A 19,791-nucleotide genomic window follows, 5' to 3' on the forward strand; every position below is an offset into this window, starting at 1 on the left:
GTGCACTATAAGGTGGAGTAGCAGTGACAAGCAATTGGTTTTCTGTCCAGTTCCACATAGTACACATTCGCAATAAGGTGTTATTTGCTAAGAAGCTATGATGAATTATACCTGCACTAGACCACCAATAGTGACAATGCTTTTAAGGAGTACGTTTTGTAGAAAATCACATTAATTGGTGCATTTGAAACCATCCGACTTAATAACCGTAAACAAGACCAAAGTGTAAAATACATACATTTATTTAACAATTTATGTACATAAATAACAATTATTTCCGCCCTTTTCCTTTGCCGGAGTTCTTTCTACCTTTCCCTTCCCTCCCTTTGCTGCCTTTATTAAACTTATTCTGAACTTTCCCTCCAAACACTTTCTTCTGACCTTTATTCCTAAATTTATCTCTATCTCCTGAATTCTTATTTTTGAAATCCTTATTTTGGAACTTCTTGTCGTTGCCTTGTTTCTTTGTCTGTTGGCCGCCATCTTGATTTTTCTGATATTTCCTTTTTAATTTCTTGTCGAGCCGCATTTTTTTGAAACCTCTTACAGAATTGTCATCAGCCTTTCTCTTTTTCGACGTGTTGGGTGTGAACAGATCTATAAAAAAATAAATATGCATATAATTATGTTCGCAATTACACACTCAGGGCAACATTTATAATGATGAAAATAAAGTCTCATTCAAATAACATTCATACTCCATTTTTACAGAACACAATATAGTGCTTTGTAATTATGGTATGTAATGAATTGTCACACTTAACAAATCCCATACCGAATATGATATTGAAACATACAAATCGATGCGGCTAATATAATTCCAAGATAAAATTGTTGCTATCTCTGACTATTTGGATTAAGTTGATGGTGCAATTTTTGTAATAAGTTGAGCAACACATTATAGAAAAAATTTTTTTTTTAATTTAACCGGGTTTACATTTTGTTGCGTAATTCCCTCTTAAGCGAGTAGCGGAATACAAAGTATGGAAATGAAGGTAACTTCAAATATTAAGTTTTAGTTAATATGTTTCGATTTTTATGATGGCTAACATCTTCACATAACGAACAGATATTTTTTGCGGTACCTTTTTCCGGTTCGGCTCCCACTTCCTGTCTGTAGTAATCAGCGTCGTCGTCTTCCTCCATATCTTGATCATTGTTCTGAGACTCGGCGGCCGCCAGTTCCATTAACCTGAACACAAACTTCATAATTGTGACCTCCGATCGTATGAACGAGATGTCACAGACGGAAATTGCGACTATGGTGAGAGATCTCGATTGTGAAAAACGGAATTTAAAGGTCAGAACTCGCGTGAATTTATCAAATATCACCTGATTTTTTTGTTTAGTAATTTATCCAACTCCAAAACAAAAGGTCCAAGAGGTAGGTAGGTAGCTTCGTAAAGGTCTAAAATTTTAAAAGGTCCATGCCAAGTGTTTTCATGATTATAATCAAACAGATTGACTAACGAATCGGTGATTTGATCGGTAGAGCTTAGCTTCGTGGGAGTAAGTTCATGGACAGGATCATTTCAAATCCAAGTTCAATTTTTTTTACCTCTGACTCTCAGTGGATTCTTTCTTCTTCTTAATGCCTTCAAGAGACTTCTGTTTGAGTTCTTCTTTTTCTTTCTGCTTCTTCTTAATGTTCTCTTCTTGTTTCGATTTACGTTTTTCTTTTAGACGTCTGTAATCGAATGATAAATTAAAAAACGTTTCGAGGTAAAAATGAATGTATGTATTTTAAATTAAATCTACAAGAGATTTTTGGACTTTAACATTAAAATTCTTACAAAGTAGAGTAAAAAATAATAAAGTACTTGGTTGTAAAAAACTGCGGATTTATTATTTATAGTTCCCACAGTTATGATACAGGGATTTATAACTTTCTAAATTTATAATTACTATCAAAACTGGTCCGTGAAATTTTGATTTATCAATCAAGCAGACATGAAAATGATCTATGGTTTCATACACCTACACATAATGTAGTTTGTTTTAAATACCTGTATTTATATAAATCATAATTCTCAAGACATTACCTACCTAAAAGTTACTGTATTAATTAATTGTACCAAGCTTCCAGAACAAGTATGGCATCATCACAAAACTCTAACAGATATTTGACTAACATGCAATCTCTAAAACGCATGCACGAGTGAAAGCAGATTTTTTATTTATTTTATTGCTTAGATGGGTGGACGAGCTCATAGCCCACCTGATGTTAAGTGATTACTGCAGCCCATAGACATCTACAACGTAAATGCGCCACCCACCTTGAGATATAAGTTCTAAGGTCTCAGTATAGTTACAACGGCTGCCCCACTCTTCAAACCGAAACGCATTACTGCTTCACAGCAGAAATAGGCAGGGTGGTGGTGTTTGTAATATGCTGTGTTCAATTAAAATATAATAGGCATACCCCTTATTATTGATTCATTACATCTTAAATGAAATCCTTTTTAAGTTTAATTTCTAATAAGAATAAAATTTCAATATTCAATTAAAATACATGTGTAAACAGGTAGCTATCACAGAACACGAGATATTTGACTGATGCCTGAATTTCACTAATGACATTTTCAGGATAAGCTTACAAGTTGCGAACAATAATAACATTTAGACCGTTAGTGTACCGAGGAATTTCCATCCATTCGGAGGAAGATTTTCCCTGTTTCGTTAACACTTTATAATTTATATTGAAAATATATAATAAATAATAATATTTTTCTATATTATTAATAAAACAAAAGTAAATGTTACCTCTTCGCCTCTCTTCTCTTTTTAATTAATGCTTTTTCTTCTTCTGTTTTTTCTACAAGCTCATGGTATAAAACTTCACCATCCATGAGACCATCTTCAACCTAGAAGTCATAAAATAGTACAATTTAAGATTTATCAATTGAATAGTATCCGAGTCTGGAGTTAGTACAATGAAAACATATTGTCTGGGGCTAAACTTTTAAATGTTACTGTTTGGATTTTTTTTTCATTTATAGTGTTTACTAGTTCTTATAGTTAACGAGAAACAAATTAGATTATGAGTTCATCGGGCGTTTTATCTATCAGGCCACGGACCCCTCATAATAGTCGAAATGCTTACCTTTATAAGTTGAAATGTTATCCTTGGTCCGAGCTCAAATAACCTGATAGCTGATTTAGAATCAACGGCTGCTCCCCTCGACGCCAGACTTTGTGGAAGAACTATTTGAGAATTTGGATCATCCTCGAACTCACTCTCAGATAGCAAGCCCGCTCTGTTTCAATAAGCAATAAACAAATAAATGGACAGTTTACATGAAAAAGATGAAGCATGTAAGCACATGATGTCATTATTAAACTTAATTTTCTGTTTAGTAAACAGACCAAATCTCTGTATAGGTTATGAACAGGTTTTAGAGGATTGTATTCTTGGAACAGTCCAGGTCGGATACGGTTTTCATTAACTTTTGTAACGTCTTGTGGATATAAATGCCACCAGTTTTAGGATAGCATTTACCTACTTACATAACAGATCTACTAAATAGTCAGTAGAGATATAAAGAGGGGTAAAAAATATATATATCTTCAAGTGAATTCGAAATTTAATGCGAATTTTTGCAAAAATATTCCAAATTCATGCATAACAGACTTTCCTGTCTGAATATGGGTGACAGCATTGACTCAGTGTTGTCTATGGGCGTCGATAGGCTAAGCATCTAGGTAGAGCAGTTGAAAGTAGCTTAATTCTCCTACTTATCTAACTAGATACTTAATCTTTGACTTACTTGTCAAAGAACTCGGACATATCTTTACATCGGTTCAAGTTTGGTATTTTGCCTTGGACCACCTGGAACAAAAAAAAAAACAATTATAATGTAAAAAGGGGTTAATAAGGTTCTCCAAACAGTTCACCTTATAAATCTGACTGAAAGTGGCAAAAAAAAATTCACTGGCATGATTAAATAAAAACATAATTTGAAATAGGAGAATTGTCATAGAAAGATCGAAAGCACCTGTTTTCACAAACAATATTGTTGCCTATAAAATATGATTTCACAGACCAGGAGAACCATTATAATGTACGAGATATGGTTATTTAATAAATAACCTAATCATACTTAAATAATTAATAAATACCTTTTTAGTTCCTTTATTAAGTCCAACCGGTGTTGCCCTAATTACATAATGCCTCATATCTATTAGTTTTGTGGACGGATTGTAGTTCATTAATACACATCTCCTTATATTTTTTAGTTTTACCTAAAAAAAAAACAATATTCAGTGACTATTTACAAAGCTGTAAGGGGCATATACCACATTAATTTGAATGGGGAAACGTTATTTAGGTTAATTCGGAAATATTATCTACTAAGATAAGTTTATTTTATTTTTGATATGCCTATATCGCACATAGAGTGCTATCACATCACTTATACAAATTATGTAATTTTTCAGGAGAAGCATTTGAAAACATTACTTTTTTTTTATTGCTTAGATGGGTGGACGAGCTCACAGCCCACCTGGTGTTAAGTGGTTACTGGAGCCCATAGACATCTACAACGTTAATGCGCCACCCACCTTGAGATATAAGTTCTAAGGGTCTCAGTATAGTTACAACGGCTGCCCCACCATGCCACCACCCTTCAAACCGTAACGCATTACTGCTTCACTGCAGGAATAGGCAGGGTGGTGGTACCTATCCGCGCGGACTCACAAGAGGTCCTACCACCAGTAAAATCTTCTTTCTTGATTAAAGAAGTAAAATGATAATACAGTCAAAATCTGTTATAACGACATCGAAGGGACTGCTCATATTCAGTCGTAAAAACCGATAGTCGTAACAACCGGTGATGTTTAATGTGTATCGTGCAAGTACAAACAAAAATGGATAGGGAATTATTGGAAAAATATATTTATTCAACTATGTATGTACATTTTGTTTATTACACATAAGTACAATGCATTTTATTTTTCTGTGAGCATAAAATCTGTAATTTTGGTCTGTTTGGAACACTTCTGTTGTGCATAGATATTTTGTAATTCGCGTTGGATTGTAATTAACGTATCGTCATAATTGTGGATGTGGAAATGTTCATTAAAAAGAACAATCTTTCTTAATATACTAACAGCATCGATACCATCATTCAAAGTTGGTACAGTAAATTGTTCTTCAGAGTCTTCCTGTTCGTCATCTTCCTCTTGAACATCTCGTACAATATCATCTTCCGTAGCTCGTGCGCAAATTGCAATAGAGTTATCTACATCAATGAACTCTGCTGCTTCAGTAGTAGATAAAGCAGGTCGTAAATTTTGAGCTAATTGAGCAAGAGAAATATTGTCCTCTCCATCATCATCAGTCACATCATCTGAGGTTATTGTTAAGAGGTCTTTAAAACCAGCATGTTTAAAGCAGTTAGCTATAGTGTTTTGTGAAACGTTTTTCCATGCTTCTGATATCATCAAGATGGCATCAAGAACCGTAAAGCTTTTTTGGTTGCTACTGTCAAGGTTTTGTATTAACTTTAACACTTGCAGTCTTCTATAGTGAGATTTTAAACACCTTATTACACCTTGGTCCATTGGTTGCAATACAGATGTAACATTTGGTGGTAAGAATACAAGTTTAATGCATTTTAGATTAGTAACAGCCGGATGAGCAGGACAGTTATCAACCAAAAGTAGAACTTCCTGTTTGTTTCCTTTCAATTCAGCGTCCCAGTTTCTTAACCATCTCTCAAAAATTTCCGATGTCATCCATGACTTCACATTGTTTTCATACGTTACCGGCAGTGAGTGTATGTTTTTAAAGCATCTTGGTTTCTTAGATTTGCCAATAACTAAAAGCTTTCTTTTACAGGATCCTGTCATATTTGCTGCAACCATGATCGTTAATCTTGTCTTAGACATTTTTCCTCCCGAACAATTCTCTCCTTTGAACTTTAAAGTCTTGTCTGGTGTCATATTGTAAAAAAGACCAGTTTCGTCTGCGTTAAAAATTTCATCTGGTCCGTAGCCTTCGAATAATGTAGGCCACTTTTGCGTTATCCATTCTTCTACAGTATCCTTATCAACACTAGCAGCTTCACCACTCATTTTTCCGCCGACAATACCGTGCCGAGCCCGAAAACGTTGGATCCAACTAGACGAGCTAACAAAATCTTCGCCAAAACGTTGAGCAAAATCGTTAGCTTTTTGTTGAAGAATCGGTCCGTTTATTGGCACATTATTAGCCCTTTGATATTTAAACCACTTCAACAAAGCTTCCTCAATATTCGTATGCTTCGTTGTTCTGGCTCGTTTCATTTTCAAAAAATTATTGTCATAAAGCGTTTGAATTTTTTCTCGCTCTTTCCAAATGGTTGAAATTGTCGAGTGTGATATACCATATTCCTTTGCTAAGTCTTTGTTTGAAATTCCGCTCTCTAGCTTGGATATAATACGCGATTTTTCTTCAATATTAATTTGTTTTCTTTTTCTTTGCGACATTTTGAAAGTTTAACGAATAACTCCACAAAGTTTTGGTGCGTCTTGTGTATAGATAAGTAACAAACTAACTGAAGAGATATGAAGAAGCGGGCTTTGACTCTACCGCATGCACGTGTTTTGTTTCTAAAAATTAGAAAAGACCCTACAGTAAACTAAATCCTATTGTTTTCTTTCCTGATTTTAATAGCCATTGAAGACAAATGTGGATACCTATTCAAATTGTTTACAATACAGCTGAGCCGGTCGTTCTAACAGATCAAATTCTCCGAAATATTAGTTAAATGTGGTCGTTTTATGAGGTATGTCGTTATTACCAATGTCGTATAAAGCAATGTTTTTAATAAGGCGGTCATATGGCATTCAGCCGGGACCTTTGTTCTAGGTTATTATAACCGGCATGTTGTTCTAACCGATGTCGCAGTAAACGGTTTTGACTGTATTTAAATTACAACTTTTAAGTCCATCAATAAAAGCAAGCATCTCACTAATAACTATTAAAAAACGTATTTTCTCATACTTAGTTCAGTTTTAACAAAAATTGCATACCTGAAATTATAACACTGTATATGCGATGTGTGAGAATGACAATATGAATATAATTGTATTGAAATGGAATTCAGAACTAAAACATTATGAGTTCAAAAGATAGTTTTTATATTATAATGAATCTAAATAGAGACAACAAGAAGTAGGTTGATTTTTTACTACCACTATCAATAACTGTTTTTAATTGAATTATACAAATGAATTTGTTGTTAATTGTAGCAACTGCACTTAACCTATACTATGAATCCAGTTTAAAATATGCACTATAATCTTATCTTAATTACATTAGATTAGTGGGCTTAGTCATTTGCTATAAAATAATTTTGGATGGGTAACCTTAAAAGAAAGATACTCACAGTAGTAATATTAATTGTTGGAAACATATTTTGAAACATTGTGGCCATAAGTTTCATGTGCATGCCTTCACCAGAGAAGGTGTTTAGCACAATGAGAGGTGCATTTTGGAAGGCACGCATCATCACATATTGTTTTTTCAGTGAAGATATTACATCACGAGCTAAACTGTACTGAAAATTTGAATAACGGTAATTATTTTAGTTTAGTTAGTTCAGTTTTCTTTATATGAATAAAGCGGGCACTGCTGTTGAACAGAATTTTATGTTTAGATTATGTTACTTCTTAGTTTAACTTACAGATTTGTTTCATTGGCAAAAATCATGAGTGAAGTGGTGGAAATAGATACATGATGGCATTAACATTTCATTGTCTATAGGCTTTAGTAACCACTTAACATTGTTTGAGTCATGAGTCAATAAATCATATACCAAAAAACCAATCGTTTATCTTTATATACTTAAATGCACTGTTTATGTTTTGTATTTTAATTACTTATTTACATTTGGTACTTTTTGTGTACAATGAAGCAGTTTATGGAAGTTACTGTTTAAATTACATAATATAATATGTATATACTGTAAAACCTGAGACTTATTATTAGACTTTACATTGTAAATGTCTATGGGCTCCAGTAACCACTACACAAGGTGGCACGTGAGCTCGTCCACCAACATGAGATATAAAAAAATTAAATAAATACTTACATTGTGTATTTTAAAAGTTAGTGTAGGCCCTCGAGGTAGTCTGGCAAGTCTCATGTAAGAACCAAGTTCAGTTTCCGTAAAAAGGACCATGTGTGATACATGAAGATAACCAGATATGGACACAAAATCTTTAATTGTATTTTTCTTGCGTTCCTGTTAATAAAATATCATATTTCTATATACTGCACAACGGAAATGTTACTGCTAATAGAAATCTTATTTCATTTGTTATACAAGCAGTAGCAATGGATTCTATTAAATAAAACTAAAGAGACTTCAGCCAATGATAAAATTCCCAGTTTATTATCATCACCTTGTCTAATTGTCTCAAAGCATTTGACACTTAGAAATCATGGCTTAGTTGGGTAGTAGCATTGACGTTGTAGTGTCTATAGGCTGTAGCACTACTTAATTTTAGGTGTGCTGTGAGTTCGATGGCCATTATAAAAAGTCAAAACAAGAAAACGAACTTTTAATTGTGAAGCAGTGAAAGGTTCCATGATCTTTCTGAAGTCTCTAGTTAAGTCTACGAGGTCCTTGCTACATTGCCCTCTGTGAATCACGAACGAATGTGGCGCTTTCACTAGGTTTTCAGGCTCCAAAGCTTCTTTACTTGCGGAATTCTTCTTCACGCATTTTCCTTTACGTTTCCCCATTTTGTAGAGTTAGCGAATCACTGATAGTGATGATGTAAATAATGTGAACGTTTTTTCGTGTAGGATTTTCAGTAAAATTCGACACGAAAAGTATATTTTTTAAATGTAATAAAAAGGTTATGTTTAAAGCGTAGCGCATGCAAATGTTTTGACTTTGTGACAGCTAAGTGTATTAGTGGTTCTATTTTCCAACAGAAAAGGTATGACACCATACAGCCTAATTTCTTCTTTATTCTGTTTTATGAAAAATAATAAGGAATGAAAAAGGATATGAATGCAATGAAGTGCAGTTGATTTATTTGAAATGGCAACTGATTGGGATGAAACCAAATGAAACGAGATGAAATGTCAAGAAAATTCAAGAAATATACCTAGTCTAAGTAAAATGGTGGTTACTAACTGTAACTTTTTCAGTGGACTTTTTAGAATATCCTGAGAAGCTACGTCCAGGTGCTTTCTTTTATTTTTTTACATTTATGCACTTTCACAAATATTTAACAGTTAATAAACCAACGTTATTACAAATTTCAGCTTGAAGAATCACTGAAGTTAAAAAAAATAAAACAATTCATACAGCTTCGCACCTCTCATTCCCGCCAAAGAGTCCCTTAAATATTAAGTACATTAACTGTTTGTCTTTTTGCATAGATTGTAACATGCAGCAAGTTCTTTTAAGGTGGATTAAATATGATAACAAACTAGAGTATAATAAGTACCAGAAAAAGGTTTTGATAGTAATTTTGTTCGTTTTTTGTATGGAAGGTAGGTATTCGCTGAAAGGGAACCAATTAAGGTGGCGCTATAGTAACAAGTGGAGGTTTTTAAAATAGCGCCATCTACCACCACACTTCACTGTTTAAAACTGCCTTCATCATATGATTTCCACGTTCTAGTGCTATTTCGGTAAGTCTTCTAACAGTAATTTGCTGTTTAGAGGTGGACACTTTTAGTACTTGCCTCTTAAATACGATGGTGATCTTTACCTCTACTCTCCATACTCTCCTTTTCGGGAATAGCTAATTACGTTAGGGTTTCGATAGACCCTCAAAACAGAAAAAAAATATATAAATTGAACCCTTGCTACAGATATACTGTTGGTAGGACCTCTTGTGAGTCCGCATGGGTAGGTACCACCGCCCCGCCTATTTCTGCCGTGAAGCAGTAATGCGTTTCGGTTTGAAGGGTGGGGCAGCCGTTGTAACCATACTGAGACCTTAGAACTTATATCCCAAGATGGATGGTGGGAGCTCCAGTAGCCACTTAATATCAGGTGGGCTGTGAGCTCGTCCACCCATCTGAGCAATAAAAAAAATAAAAAAATCTGTCACTTAGGTTTAACATATATTTTTCTTATTTAAATGAGTGGATAAGCTTACGACCCACCTGGAGTTAAGTGAAGACATCAACAAGTAAACGTCGCCATCCACCTTGAGACATGAGTTTTAAGCTTTCAGTTTTTACAGCACTGCGCCTACCGCAGTCGCAGTTTTGAAGTCGTCGTGGCCTAAAGGATAAGACGTCCGGTGCATTCGTATCTAGCGATGCAACGGCGTTTGATTCCCGCAGGCGGGTACCAATTTTTCTGATGAAATACATTCGTACATAACAAATGTTCACGATCGACTTCCAGAGTGAAGGAATAACATCGTGTAATAAAAATCAAGCCCGCAAAATTGTAATTTGCGTAATTACTGGTGGTAGGACCTCTTGTGAGTCCGCTGGTCTAGGTACCACCACCCTGCCGATTTCTGCCGTGAAGCAGTAATGCGTTTCGGCTTGAAGGATGGAGCAGTCATTGTAACTATATTGAGACCTTAGGACTTACATCTTAAGGTGAGTGGCGAATTTACGTAAATGTCTATGGGCTCCAGTAACCAGTTAAAAACAGGTGGGCTGTGAACTCGTTCATCCATCTAAGCAATAAAAAAAACCGCACCATTTAAAACGGAAACGCATTACTGCTTCGCGGCAGAAATAGGCAGGGCGGTGGTACCTGCCCGTGCGGACTCACAAAACGTCCTACCACCAATAGGCGGTTGTGCTACCACCACAATCTTCTCATTTTATTTTTCTTCTTTCAGAATCACCGTTATGCAAGACAAAATTTCTTATTATTTGGAATGCTACAAATTTTAGTTTACTACCATTAAAACAGCAAATACTTATATAAAGCGATAGTCGAAATATGTTATGGATAATTAAAGTGAACAACTTAAGTTTCTTAATTTCTTTAACAAATATAAAAATAAAATATATATCTCGCGTTGTCTATAGACTTCAATAACCATTTATTATCATGTTGAACGTGAATTCGTAAATCTCCGTTCGTTGATGATATATTTTTTTGCGATGATTCGTTAAGTCTGTTTTCTTTGCCTGTCGCAAGTCGCGATTTCGATCCGATGGTAGATTTAGTGAAGCACTGCTCTTATTAGTTAGTGTTAGCAATTCTTAGATTAAGTCCGTGAGTTCACCTACCCGACCGCGCGTAGTCCTTACGGATCCATCAGATCCAATAACCTTTGCATTAGACGCCTTCAGCTCTAACATTAGGTCGCGATTCCGATCCAGTAGTAGATTCATTCGCGAAGCAGCTGCTCTTGAGCTGTTACGTCTCCTTCGGAGGCGCTCGGGCAGCTGTTAGCAAATCCCACCCCTTCTGGCCGAGCCTATGCTCGCCCACCTGTCCTGGTGAAACTGGAAAGGCCTACGGGCCACCAGTAATCCTTTAATCATAAAAAAAAAGTTGCAAAAGCCCCTAGCTACAAACGATTAGGTAGAGGAAAAAAAATGAACACAATATTTTATTTTTATTTTACAGCATTTGGTTTTCAATATTATATAGGGGGACCAAAATAAAACAAATCAATACAAATCAAAACAGCTTTATTTACCGCTGGCTCATATCATGTGAATTCGCTTTGCACATATAAGTAAATAATATACAATGTTTTATTCGTCTTAATATGCTGTTTCGTATTTTATTATATAAATTTCGTTATACAAAAACATCGACTCGGAGACAGTTAATTAATCACACATTTATACAATGTAAAAACATTATTGCATTTTTTGTTATTTAGTGTAACCTTAAAATATTACATATACTTTTTTCGTACCTACTTAAACAATATAATAACGGAAATTAGGGCGATTTAGCCTGAGCGTTCATCGTACCAATCTGGCATGAATCCAACGCGAATCCCGATACAGACTTTGCATATAATTCATTTGTGTAAATTGTCGAAAACATTACGAATGGTTAAATCTTCAAAAGCCAAGTTCACGTACAAGAGAGAAAATATTATGACTTGACCTTAAACAATATAACCGAGCTATAGTCAAGTAACCCTTAAATGCAGTTATTTAGTACTATATGTTTTTTTTTCGTTCTGTCAACTCCAGTGTCTCGTCACTATTACTATAATTTCAGAATAAATAAGCTATAAAATTCACTGATGTTTTAGAAGTATACAATTTAATCTTTATCAAAACTAATTAGTAATGAGTAATCGGCCATTTTAAGCTAAGCGGTACCGACTTGGAAACAAATCAGAATCTATCCAATCCAAAATTGGTCTAGCTCGTAACCTTTTGTATTTAAGGATCAATATCACTAAGCTGGGATCATAATCGGTGCGATCGAGACGTAGCAAGTCAAAATGGCGCTAATTTCCGTTATTATATTATATTTATTCAGTACGAAACCTTATATTTGACGTATGTACCAGCAAAACGTAAATAAAGTTCATGAAAAGTAACAGCGAACTCAACGTTGCCTCATTTCTTGAACTAGACTAGTTCGGGGAAATATCAGCCCCTACTACGAGCAACCAGACGCGACTAATTACGACTAAAAAACATTATTTTCACATAGTCAAACCCGTAGTAGCGGCCATTCAATTTGCTATCCTATTTTAAGAATTTATAGTTTTTTTTTTAAAGTGCGAAGTGCAATTTCGATTAATACGATACTACCTTATTACTTTTATTAAATAGAAACAAAAATAAAAAATGATAAAAAAATTATTTGGTAATACAGATTTCAACAATGCTATCCAGTGAACGCACAGCAACTGAAGAGAAATCCGTTAAAATCACAAGTTAATATAGACAGGTAATTAAGAATTGCACCAGGAATTCTGCTGATTTTATTGAACAAAAAAAAAAAAGAAATCAAAACAAAAATAAAATTCAAAATATACAGAAAAAAAATAAACATTTTTTTCTGTTGCAGAAACGCGAAATAAAGGAAGTAATGAAGATTTGTTTCTTTAGACATACCATAGAATGTAGCAGAGAGACCGTCAATATAAAAAGCCCCTTATTCTTCCCCCCCTATAAAAATTAGCTAATCTATTCTATCAGTTAAATAGGTACAGCTATTTAAAAAAAAACTTAGTCCAACGTTCAAGTGACATTTGAGTAATTACAAGTTTTTCTCAAAAAGCATTTCGTATTGAGCAAAAAATAAATACTCGTTTGAAAAGTTAATTTATTTACGATTTTTTTTTTTATTGCCCTTGTAGGCAGACGAGCATACGGCCCACCTGATGTGGAGTGATTACCGTCGCCCATGGACTTCAGCAATGCCAGGGGCAGAGCCAAGCCGCTGCCTACCGCTTTATTTTATTTACCGTTTTATTAAATTATTTTGAATTTCTTTTCGTTTGCAGATGGTGTTATGTGAAATTAGTAAAAACGTAATATACGGCTTATTAACAAACTAAGCAATTATTATAATATAATCCATGCGTGTTAAGCGAGTTGTTACAATACTGCCCAAACTTCGCTCACTTCAAATAAATATGTTTATGATACAAATGTTTTTCGATGAGTAATTAATACCAATGCTTAATTTTTTATATTTCTACAATGGTTTTTTTTAACTACCCTACCTGAGACATCGCTGTAGATTTAAATCTTAAATGATAGAAGCAACATAACGTGAATATCCAATTGTTTCCAATTTATATAATGTTACGATAAAGTAGTTATTTTAGTCATATTCCACACAGCCTTTATGACTTAGTTTACAAAACTACACTTTTTGTTACTGATAATACCGTTACATATAGTCAAAACTTGTTCTTGTCTGACATAAAGCATTTTTGAATATTTATTACTATTTTATGTTTGTAAATCGATTTTAAATGCTATTAATGTGGCTTTAGGACGTCAGACATTACGTCTACGGATCCGGAAACTAATTACAAAAAAGAAAAAAAGTTCCTACTATTGTCTATGCGCAAACAGTCGAATTGTGGACTCTTAACTAAACTTATACTTCCTGAATTAATTAAATCTTTCTATTACACAATGTAACTTACTTTGTCCCGGCGTAAACATATAATGTTGCCAATGGTGAACACAATGACTCAATAAAAGATTGGGAACACATTGAACTCTGGTCACTCTGGGGTCGCCTCTGACACGTTACATATGAACAGACAAAACCAGGTCTGTTTACATGTTAATACCACGAGTGCTATCAAATGAATTAATAAGCCAATTTTGAAAGGCCAAATAATAATGGAGGTAGAGTTCTATGCATCATGTATTTATATATATATATATATATATTTGTTGAAACAGTAGAAGGAATATTTAAATCGAAGCGTAACAAAACGTTGAACGGAACACAAATCGATATATTAATAACAAAATATTTTATCGTGAATAAAAAATAAAATTGTTTAATGTTTTGTACCCGACTGCCGGATCGTAAGGGCCGGGCTAAATGTTCAGATCCTGAACTGGTTTTTTTTTAAATATACAAAATCGTTATGATACAAAGTTGGTGTCTGTATCGTCTACGTCCGAATCACAGCCTCGTTTTTCGTTTAATGTTGATCCATCTGAAATAATTTCGAATGAAAATAAGAAAACATTTTTGTGATTTAACTTCAAGAAGACGTACAGTCTTAGTAGTACGAATCGCAAGCGAACGACGATGTATCGCGACAGTGGCTCATACAATGCAATGGTTACTCAATGCTTTTTATCGGTCTGTCTATCTGCTATCCTAGTTCACCTCACAATAAGTTTAGTGAAACACATTATAGAGATGAATGAATATGTTTATGTTCATAGCTTTAGCATTTACTGTAGATTTCATTAAGCTGTTTTTTTTTTATTGCTTAGATTGGTGGACGAGCTCACAGCCCACCTGGTGTTAAGTGGTTACTGGAGCCCATAGACATCTACAATGTAAATGCGCCACCCACCTTGAGATATAAGTTCTCAGTATAGTTACAACGGCTACCCCACCCTTCAAACCGAAACGCATTACTGCTTCACGGCAGAAATACGCGGGGTGGTGGTACCCACCCGCGCGGACTCACAGAGGTCCTACCACCAGTAAAAAAGGTATTTAATAATTTTTAAAATGGTACACATGGTGTTACAAAACTACCTGTAAAGCCGAAAGGAGGTTAAATGGAGGCCCCATATAACGAGTTCATTCACAATATTTAAGAACCGTAGTAACGCTGTATAACATAATAATTAAAAAAAAAAAAAAACCCTGATGTGCAAACCCTATTTCAATTAAAATTAAAGAGTAAACTACGCAGAATGTACCTACCTACATTACTACCTAATTCTCGGAACGACAAAAAATTTAAAAGACCTAACGAAAATACCTAAACGGACAGTTTTTCATAACAAACGTCAAATTTGCATATACGGCTCAAAGTGAGTGCACACCGCCTTGCTCAATAAACAACCTCACTCGTCGGGATATGGCTTGTGTGGGATTTCGCACTATCATCGGTGTTATTGATGCGAATGCCGATCTAACACGCTGTTCCATCTCGGAAACCGCTAGGCAATCGAATTAATACACTCTGTCCTTCACATAACCCCACAAAAAGAAGTTCAAGTTTTTTTTCTAACTTGACATTTTTTTAAGTCAGTACTTCAGTTAATGACATTCTTGTATTAAGGTAGCAAACATTTATGAATGAAAAATAGAAAAAACTATTAAAGTAGACAATTATTAGGTAAAATAGGTACGTAGGCCTTTCTGTTTAATAATCTGGTTCCCTGACATGACAGCTTACTAGGGTTGACAACGTTTTGGCTTTGATAATTAATTATATTTTTTAAGGGGTATTTTGTAACACGTTGTATATCATCACAAAATTCATTAAAGTACAAATTCTATTGTAGATTCAGTTTACAAGGAATACTTTTGCGATTAAATCATTTCAGATTCGTTCACCTTTGCATTGTTTAAGTGGAATTTTCAGGAAAATTAAGTTTTTTATTTAATTACTATTTCCAATTACGGAAAATGGCCAATGTATGACTTGCAACACCTGATTTACAAGCAGAACTAAATTTAAATATTTCTGCCATGCTTTTCATTGTTTTTTTCTGTTGATTATTTAATAATGATGTATCTTTACTTATACATTACCAGCTTTACACGTGACATTTGAATATTTCTACGAATTTAATAGAGCAATATTTTTCTATTACTCTTCCTGTGGTATTATTAACCCGAAATAAAGGGGGAACAATTTTCATTTGTAAAGCTAAGACGTAGACTTATCGATTTCGCAAGCTGATACTCCGTGAAGCGAATATGCCTGGTTGGCGCGGTACCAGAGCACACGGGACTCTTGTGTTAATATTTTGGGTGCAGGGTAAAAAAAAAGTCACAAAATAAAATTCCTATTGTAAATTTTCGGCAGTCAGCAGCTTAGTTCTGTCTCTGACATTGCTGTCGTCCACGAGCGACGGCAACTACTCACCATCAGGACCGTCTGTCTACCAGGACAATAAAAAAAAAAACCAACGGCTAAGCTCTTCATTGAGCATACTCTTGGATGCTCTGACCTGACTGTTATTTTCTTAGATATGCGATATGTTAGCGGTCTGATTGGCGATAATTAGGCCTCCTTTTATGATCAATGACTATAATAACATGAACTTAAGTGCTCATACTGGCACATAGGGTTCTAAAAATTTGTACGAAACTGAAATGCTCTGAAATAGCCGTCATACCTGTTCCTGTCCATTGGTCTCTTGAGATTTCATAACATCTGGCAAGTCGGGGGGTGAAGAATACGGGGTAAGTTCCAGTGCCTCAAATTCACCATTCTCCTTCCTGTAATAGTTATGAAATAATATTGTTTAAAAAGATTTTAGGAAAAATATTCATAATTTAATTTTTTTTTTTTACCTATTGAATATATAGCATGTGTGTGTGAGAGAGGGAGAGAGAGAGAGAACATACTTTATTGCACATCAAAACACAATTAACATTAGAAAACGGTCAACAAGCAGTTACATTTGTACAATAGGCAGTGATTTTACTTTTGTTTATGGTGAAAGACTACGTAATCCACTTTGAGACATGAGTTTGAAATCTCAATAGTGCTGTGTAATGGTTGTCACACCCTTCAAACTAGAATTCATGACTGTGCTGGCTTGCAGCAATACGTCCATACAAGTTCCATCCAAGGTGATGAATGAAATCTAACCCTAAATATTAATCATGTTGATTTTATCAGATCAGGTGGGCTGTGATGGGTAAAAATTTTAGAAAATAATAATAAGACAGTTAGGATATTACAATACACAATAAAAACTTCAACTTTTGGTAGCTCAGGGTGGCTAGAGTAACGTCACTTCGTTGTATCTATATACATTCATATGTCTAAAACATATCTGAAGCCACTAAATATCTTGGGCTATGAGCTCATTGTTCATCCGAAAGCCTAAATTACATTGAAAATGCATGATCAGAAACAATGGTACCTCATTCATTATAATAGCTAAACTAGTAACTAGTCTTACGTTATGGTGAATATGATATATATTTTATTACTGGTGGTAGGACGTCTTGTGAGTCCACGCGGGTAGGTACCACCACCCTGCCTATTTCTGCCGTGAAGCAGTAATGAGTTTTGGTTTGAAGGATAAGGAGCCGTTGTAACTATACAGAGACCTTAGAACTTATATCTCAAGGTGGGTGGCGCATTTACGTTGTACATGTCTATGGGCTCCGGTAACCACTTAACACCAGGTGGGCTGTGAACTCGTCCAACATCAACAACAATAATAAAAAATGAGCCACAGAGGTCAAGGACATCTGTATTGATCTTTCTAGACGGTTCTATAGAATAAAATTGCATCTAACATTAACAATTATAAAACATTTAAAAATATGTTGACCTCAAAGCTAATCCAATTGGTGCTGGACAGTGAGCCTTTGCTGTGTTAGAGGTCAGGCCAAATTCAGCCAAGGTCTTCTCATCTTCCATGAGCTGGCTGTCCTTGTTGAACAGCATTTGACTTGGAGGAGGTACCTTTAGGATACCTGAAAAGAAAAAGAAAAAAATACCGTTGAGAAGCAATTTTATAACATTTATCAATATAATGAATTATAAATGCTACATTATGAGTCATGACAGTGAGATGATGATCTTTTAACCCTTGAGCACTTGAGAGGCGATGACTACCACTCATTTTGATGAGTGAGAGTGCAAAAGATTAATAATAATAGCATATTCAGTTATTTATGACAGGATATCTTCAGTAACAGTACCCTTTTCTAATTTATCTTCCCTCACAAGAGAATAGGCCAAATAAGCCTCTGAACTATTGAGAGTCCTCAGCAGAACAAAGTTACATTATTCACTTTTCTAAAATTTTTAATGGTCATGATCACAAGCTTTCAAAAATATGTGAGAGAAAACTGTAAAAACAAAATCTTTGTATTGGTATTCAGCTAGCATATCATATCATATTTAGATGTCTATACGAATTTAATACAAATAAGACCACCCATTGCACCAAGTAGAGCAAACTCTGTTGATTTTGTATACAAATAAGAATAACACATAATATCTTTCACTTTTGTAAATAATTTCTTTTTAGTTAAATATATCGTTTAAATTAAGTTAGGGACGAAAACAAGGTTCTTGTTTTAATGTTATTAAACATAGCATTTCATTTCAATTTTGAAACATTATGTGAAGGTTAGTTATTAATAAATAAATAGTTTTTCTTTTGTCGACATAAAGTTATGTTTTTTTGGATACGAAACATACTTAGCAATGTATATAGTTAGTAATTAATGAAGTTGCTAACAAAGCTGTTTGTTAGTTTTAATATATTTCTTTTAAAAGTGATGACTCACACAGAATCGACCTACCAAGTTTAAATTCGATAGTAGAACAGATTACTGATCATAGACAAAGCATGCGACATTACAGGTTTAGCACAAATTAAACAATGCTCACTTTACATACTCATAACAACAAAATCGTACACTGCCCGACATTGTATCTTGCCTATAAATAGACACCTCTCGTATCACGGACAACGAACTCACCTTCAATCATTTTCTTCAACTCTAATACTGTAGTGGTTTCCTTCGCATCAGTGAAGACAGTAAGCTTTTTTCGCCTTATCATTAAAAAGACATCCTAAAAACAAAATCGACGTTTGAGGTTACATTTATCAAATAAAGACTATTTTTGCGGGTTACATATTAGTTGATTGTTTTGTATTTTGAATTAGATATTCTATGGAAAATAGTTAGACTTACCATTATGTTATTTTGTTAAGGACAATATCCTTTATGTATAAAAGAAAATGCTACAAGGCGTACGAAATGAAATTATCGAAAACTACAACTTCAGACTTCCATTTCAGTCAACGACAATACCATAGATAATAACTTAAGTAGTAGACTAGTAGTAAGTCTATTCTTCCAACTGGAAAGCCAAAAATGTGAAACCATACAGCCCAATCTTTTATAATTGTAATTTTTGTGAAGTGAATAGTGAGAGTAAGTAAGAGCTTACGGCAACCTAACCATAAGTAGTGGCAGATACTGCGAAGCAGTCATGCATTGCATCTTATTTTGTATTGGAAAGTTGAATTATGGCGTATTTTGAATTAAACTGAATTAAAATAAAAATAATACTCATTATAAGACATAGCATTAAGACTTTTCACTTCATTACGTTTTACGTTATTGTCACCTAAATTGAAATTTGGTTTTTAAAATGCGCTTGTTTGGCCAAAGCCAAAATAATATA

The 19,791-nt window shown here is 34.3% G+C and overlaps 2 protein-coding genes and 1 long non-coding RNA gene across 5 annotated transcripts; 1 reads left to right on the forward strand and 2 right to left on the reverse strand.

Moving 5' to 3' along the window:
- Nucleotides 1-224: 224 nt before the first annotated feature.
- On the reverse strand, nt 225-9,029 carry LOC101738701 (protein Peter pan). Its single transcript, XM_004925204.5, has 10 exons — nt 8,546-9,029; nt 8,076-8,228; nt 7,371-7,541; nt 4,120-4,242; nt 3,768-3,829; nt 3,104-3,257; nt 2,764-2,864; nt 1,559-1,687; nt 1,086-1,192; nt 225-597 (listed from the first exon to the last, which is right to left on the reverse strand). Exons 1-10 carry the CDS (start codon nt 8,729-8,731, stop codon nt 272-274), a joined length of 1,512 nt encoding a protein of 503 aa, XP_004925261.1. The 5' UTR covers nt 8,732-9,029; the 3' UTR covers nt 225-271.
- On the forward strand, nt 7,424-12,757 carry LOC110385042 (uncharacterized). Its single transcript, XR_009973344.1, has 6 exons — nt 7,424-7,559; nt 8,927-9,181; nt 9,263-9,407; nt 9,494-9,634; nt 10,813-10,934; nt 11,553-12,757. It is a non-coding gene; the product is annotated as an uncharacterized LOC110385042 (long non-coding RNA).
- On the reverse strand, nt 11,601-19,449 carry LOC101738475 (elongin-B). Of its 3 annotated transcripts, none has more exons than XR_009973343.1 (5): nt 19,296-19,449; nt 19,080-19,173; nt 17,918-18,062; nt 15,090-16,847; nt 11,601-14,853 (listed from the first exon to the last, which is right to left on the reverse strand). XR_009973343.1 is itself a non-coding variant. In XM_004925202.3 (5 exons), exons 1-5 carry the CDS (start codon nt 19,296-19,298, stop codon nt 14,575-14,577), a joined length of 360 nt encoding a protein of 119 aa, XP_004925259.1. In that variant the 5' UTR covers nt 19,299-19,449; the 3' UTR covers nt 11,601-14,574. The 3 variants fall into 3 exon arrangements, 2 of the variants coding, with proteins under 2 accessions (XP_004925259.1, XP_004925260.1); XM_004925202.3 differs by having other exon boundaries at nt 11,601-14,589; nt 16,745-16,847; XM_004925203.5 differs by having other exon boundaries at nt 14,567-16,847.
- Nucleotides 19,450-19,791: the final 342 nt, after the last annotated feature.

This window comes from Bombyx mori, chromosome 6 (genome assembly GCF_030269925.1).
Source record: "Bombyx mori chromosome 6, ASM3026992v2".
Lineage (NCBI taxonomy): Eukaryota > Metazoa > Arthropoda > Insecta > Lepidoptera > Bombycidae > Bombyx > Bombyx mori.

Excerpts from the sequence above, each read along its gene's own strand:
- LOC101738701 (XM_004925204.5), bottom strand. The coding sequence starts at position 8,731 with ATGGGGAAACGTAAAGGAAAATGCGTGAAGAAGAATTCCGCAAGTAAA. Across the intron at positions 3,830-4,119 it reads TTAATAAAGGAACTAAAAAG|GTGGTCCAAGGCAAAATACC; the intron begins GTATTTATTAAT and ends TTTTTGTTCCAG. Across the intron at positions 3,258-3,767 it reads ATGTCCGAGTTCTTTGACAA|AGCGGGCTTGCTATCTGAGA; the intron begins GTAAGTCAAAGA and ends TTATTGAAACAG.
- LOC101738475 (XM_004925202.3), bottom strand. Across the intron at positions 18,063-19,079 it reads GTTGAAGAAAATGATTGAAG|GTATCCTAAAGGTACCTCCT; the intron begins GTGAGTTCGTTG and ends TTTTCTTTTCAG. Across the intron at positions 16,848-17,917 it reads CCAATTGGATTAGCTTTGAG|GAAGGAGAATGGTGAATTTG; the intron begins GTCAACATATTT and ends TAACTATTACAG.